Source organism: Limulus polyphemus, unplaced genomic scaffold, assembly GCF_000517525.1.
Source record: "Limulus polyphemus unplaced genomic scaffold, Limulus_polyphemus-2.1.2 Scaffold507, whole genome shotgun sequence".
Lineage (NCBI taxonomy): Eukaryota > Metazoa > Arthropoda > Merostomata > Xiphosura > Limulidae > Limulus > Limulus polyphemus.
In genome coordinates, this window is record NW_013666117.1 from 145,194 (window position 1) to 149,378 (window position 4,185).

The 4,185-nt window shown below is 34.5% G+C and overlaps 1 protein-coding gene across 1 annotated transcript in view; it reads right to left on the reverse strand.

The window, feature by feature from the left end:
* LOC111085613 (voltage-dependent L-type calcium channel subunit beta-2-like) overlaps positions 1-3,662 on the reverse strand; it is a 67,714-nt gene extending 64,052 nt beyond the window's left edge. The window contains exon 1 of the mRNA XM_022385043.1: positions 3,366-3,662. Within this exon, the coding sequence (XP_022240751.1) occupies positions 3,366-3,470 (105 nt within the window). The 5' untranslated portion in view covers positions 3,471-3,662. The remainder of the gene's footprint in view (positions 1-3,365) is intronic.
* Positions 3,663-4,185: the final 523 nt, after the last annotated feature.

Below are 4,185 nucleotides of genomic sequence, written 5' to 3' on the forward strand. Positions count from 1 at the left end.
TATATATATATATATATATATATATATATATATATATGTGTGTGTGTGTGTGTGTGTATACATATAGATAGGTAGACAGACATAGATATATAGATATAAAATGGAAGTAAGCATATACGGCCGCCGCGTATATAGTCTCTACACATTAACTCTTTAATCGCTGGCAGAGTAAAGAGTCTAGGCTGTTGGTTGTCGTGAATACGCATATGAACATTACCCTATAGTAATAATAAGTTTCAAAATATAAATTGTGTGTATCATATGCTAACGTTATATTTTAATTTGTCTATTGCAGTTGTAATATGATTTATGCTGTACACAGTAATAAATATCCCGCCTTATGAAAGTATTGTAAACAGCCAAATACTATCACAAATCTATAATTTATCCAACATTATACATAGTTGGTTTTGTAAACGACGACTGTGAACAGTAAGACATCTAGCAAGTTTTAGATATTTTATTTTACAAAGTTCATAGTAAACTATTTTAATACATCATAGCTCAGGCCATCCTCATATTAACATCTTATAAAACACAAAATTATATCACTGTAGTTCAAACGTAAGCTGAGGTGCTTGAAACACGTAAACATCTTTAATAACTTTGTTTGTAGGTAAGCATAAGGCTACAGAATGGGCTATCTGTGCTCTGCCCACCACGGGTATCGAAGCCCGGTTTCCAGCGTTGTAAGTCCACAGATATACCGCTGTGCCACTGAAGGGCTCTTTAATAATATCCACCATTCAAGAATGAAAAATCACATCCAAGCTTTACCTACTGCAAGTCATGTTAAAAACAGAAAACGTCCAAAAACAGAAAATTAATACATTGATAAATAGATTAATACATGCCGATTGACAACGTTGAATTAATACATGCCGATTGACAACGTTGAATTAATACATTGATAAATAGATTAATACATGTCGAATGACAACGTTGAATATATTAATAAATAGAACAATACATGCCGAATGACAACGTTGAATTAATACATTGATAAATAGATTAATACATGCCGAATGACAATGTTGAATTAATACATTGATAAATAGATTAATACATGCCGACTGACAACGTTATGGTAACTAAATCACCTTTTGCAAAATTAGTAAACCCATCAATCCGGTGAACCAGCCCTGTTGATTGTCACATGCTGGTAGGTGACGTTATACACTACCCTACAGTTAAATGAGACCACTCGTGGTACTTACAGATGTATTGCTGTTTAGCAACAACAATATACTATTTTATGTGAATCTACACGTGTATCAAGGACAAACTAAAGTTGTTGTGTATTGAATACTCATATGACACCTACATCAATTTATTATCTTACTGTATGTAAAAATACTATTAACTGAGGGCGGTCTTTACTGTATTCGAGGAAGGTGTAATAAACACATTGATATATATATATTAAATGTTGGATCGCTGCTACTGAAATTATCACTGAAACATAGTTTACGTAGAACAAAAACATTTTACAGTGATTATTAAAGTACAATAGTTATTAAAACGTTGGTGTTTTATAAATTGTTTAAGAAATCTGCCCTGGAAGTTTTAGTAATTATGTAAATTTCACCATTAACAACATTTATAGGTACGTTTCAAATAATTTTATCCAAAGTTTATTAAGATATGACTTACAACGGCAACTTTGTAAAAAAAAAAAATGTCTAAGATTGTAGAAAACCTCGTTGTAGATAAACAACTAAAATGGTTCAATTTGTTGCCCGTTGTAGCCAAATGGTTAACTTACCGGGCTGTATATCGCTTATGTTACGCACCTTCAGCTGTGGGGGAGTCATAGATGTGACAGACATTATAGCTATTTGGTTAACAGTAAGCGGTGGGTGCTGCTGAATGGTTTCCTTCCCTCTGGTCAGAAGTTAAAATTTATAGCTGACTATGCGTGAATCTTTGGTAGGTCTTTAAATTGCCCGTTTAACCCACATGTCGCACAAAATGCCTTTTCAGGTTGGGAATACAAAAAAATACTCAGTAGTTTATAATTCGTCATTCCTTCCCCAAGGCTCAGCGGCAAGTCTTGATGTCTTATTACGAGTGACGTATACAGGGTGTGGCTGTGTGATCTTAAACCCATGCCTTACTGCTCCTATGCCCCAAAAGTGTCCTTTTTCTCAGTCATAAAAAAGTGTCTACAACTACTAAAAGACACACCTGATTACTTTATGTGTACTAGAGGCAACCAAGAGTCCCTCTATTCTCCCTAACACCACCACCTACCTACCCATCCCTCAAAAAGGTCTTGCCTTGCGATGATTGAAAAGTGCCCTTTTTGTCAATGAGTCCTTGCCCTATTATTGCCCTCTGCACGTTACTGCTTATAACGCTAAAAATTGTGTTTCGATACCTGTGGTGGGCACAACACTAACAGCTCTTCGTGTAGCTCTTAACAACAAACGAACGATCAAATAATTCGTCAGCTATTCTCTATTACGAAGTCCAAATATTTCTACATACAACTCCACATCTTATCTAACAAATACGCAAATATTACTCAATTTTAGCACATTGTAAACTAACTAACCTAATTAAAGGAATGAATTACAGAAAATCCAGAAATCTAATCTACACTTTCCTCGTATGTATGTTCGTCCATTCTTAAAATATTCTTAAGCAAAAACTTACTACAATCATGTAGGTGTCACTTTTTTTTTATTAATATATTTTTGAAAAATGATTCAATTTTTAAAGACTATATTATGAAAAATATAATTCGTCAAACTTAAAAACCAGTGCAATATTGCTACAAAAGTGTAATTAGCTGCATTATTTTTTATATAAATTTACACGAAAACCCAGTTTTTCAAAATCTCCCTCTGACAAAAGGCGTGATTATTTGGGGTTACGAAACACTTGCATGAAGGACGACTCTATAGGTAAAACAAAGCTAACCCATATTATGTCCGAACGCTAGAGAGAAGTACTAGTATAAACACGCGACTATATGACAAGAAAAGCTTTTCAACGACACTAGCAAATATTATAAAAATGGTAGAGATTATCCGTGCATTTATTGTTTAAAATAGTTAATAAACATTTGCAGTACATTCTTAACATCACGTTCACAACAAACGGTAATCCTACTTTTGGCAAATAGCGCTTTAATGGTTTTCATTTGACAGCTGTCGCTAAAAACATCAGCAATTCTGGCTAGTCATAGGCCTATCGATCAAGAAAGGGCTCGTGCTGTGAGGCTTCGATTAATTCTTAAGCCTATACTTCACTAGAAAACCTAATCAAACAAAGCTTGGACATTCTTATGCTCAGAATACTATAATACTCCTCCTTGTTTGAGATGAGACAGTTCAGTACAGAAATGAGATTCATCTTACCTGTGAAAATAAGTGGTAATGCTTCGGCTTGAAGACGACTTGCGATAACTCGTCCAGAGGAAAAGCTTGATGTTGGCTGCTGTCTGCAGACAGTTCGGCTTCCATGTCGATAACATCAGAGAGATTGTAAGCACAAATACCTCTCGATCATGTTGTTCCACACTATTCCTGTGTGAAATACAACTCGTTGTTACTCTACTTACGCGATGTGCAAACCAACAGCCGTACAAGTGTTTGGCAACCCCACATAAGTAAGTGCACGTGTGACTTGAGGGCTGTGCCACCGAGGCTCGTGAGGGATGATGGTACTTCAGATACAAGAGGTAAACAAACACAACTCGACTAGATTGGAAGAAGCATATCAATAGCGTTTTCTGTGTTGGCGCCTGTCTCCCGGTGGGACAATAATGGAAAATATTGTTTAGATTATATAGGAAAAACAGCAATTTCACTTTCATGAAATATTTTATCTCTCGCAACGTTTTGTTTGATCTTCTCCGACTTTATATATCGGTAGAAAATATTATAACAACAACATGAGAAACTTCTTTTCATGTGTTTTGTAAGAAGTGTGAAACTTCAGTTTTTCAAAATTATTTTCATAAATATGATTAGTTTTCTGTTTAAAATACTTTTGAATGTTATTATTAGCTTAACACTTCAAACATTGTTTTGCATTATTAGCTTAGTTTGTGGATATAAGAACTTTCTTAAATCGCTTAATCTGGTCAACTCTCGTGAAATAGTATTGGGATTAAGGTCAAAATTTTCGTTAATAGCGAAGCTATCCAATTGATGATTTTATACATTCTAATCGTTA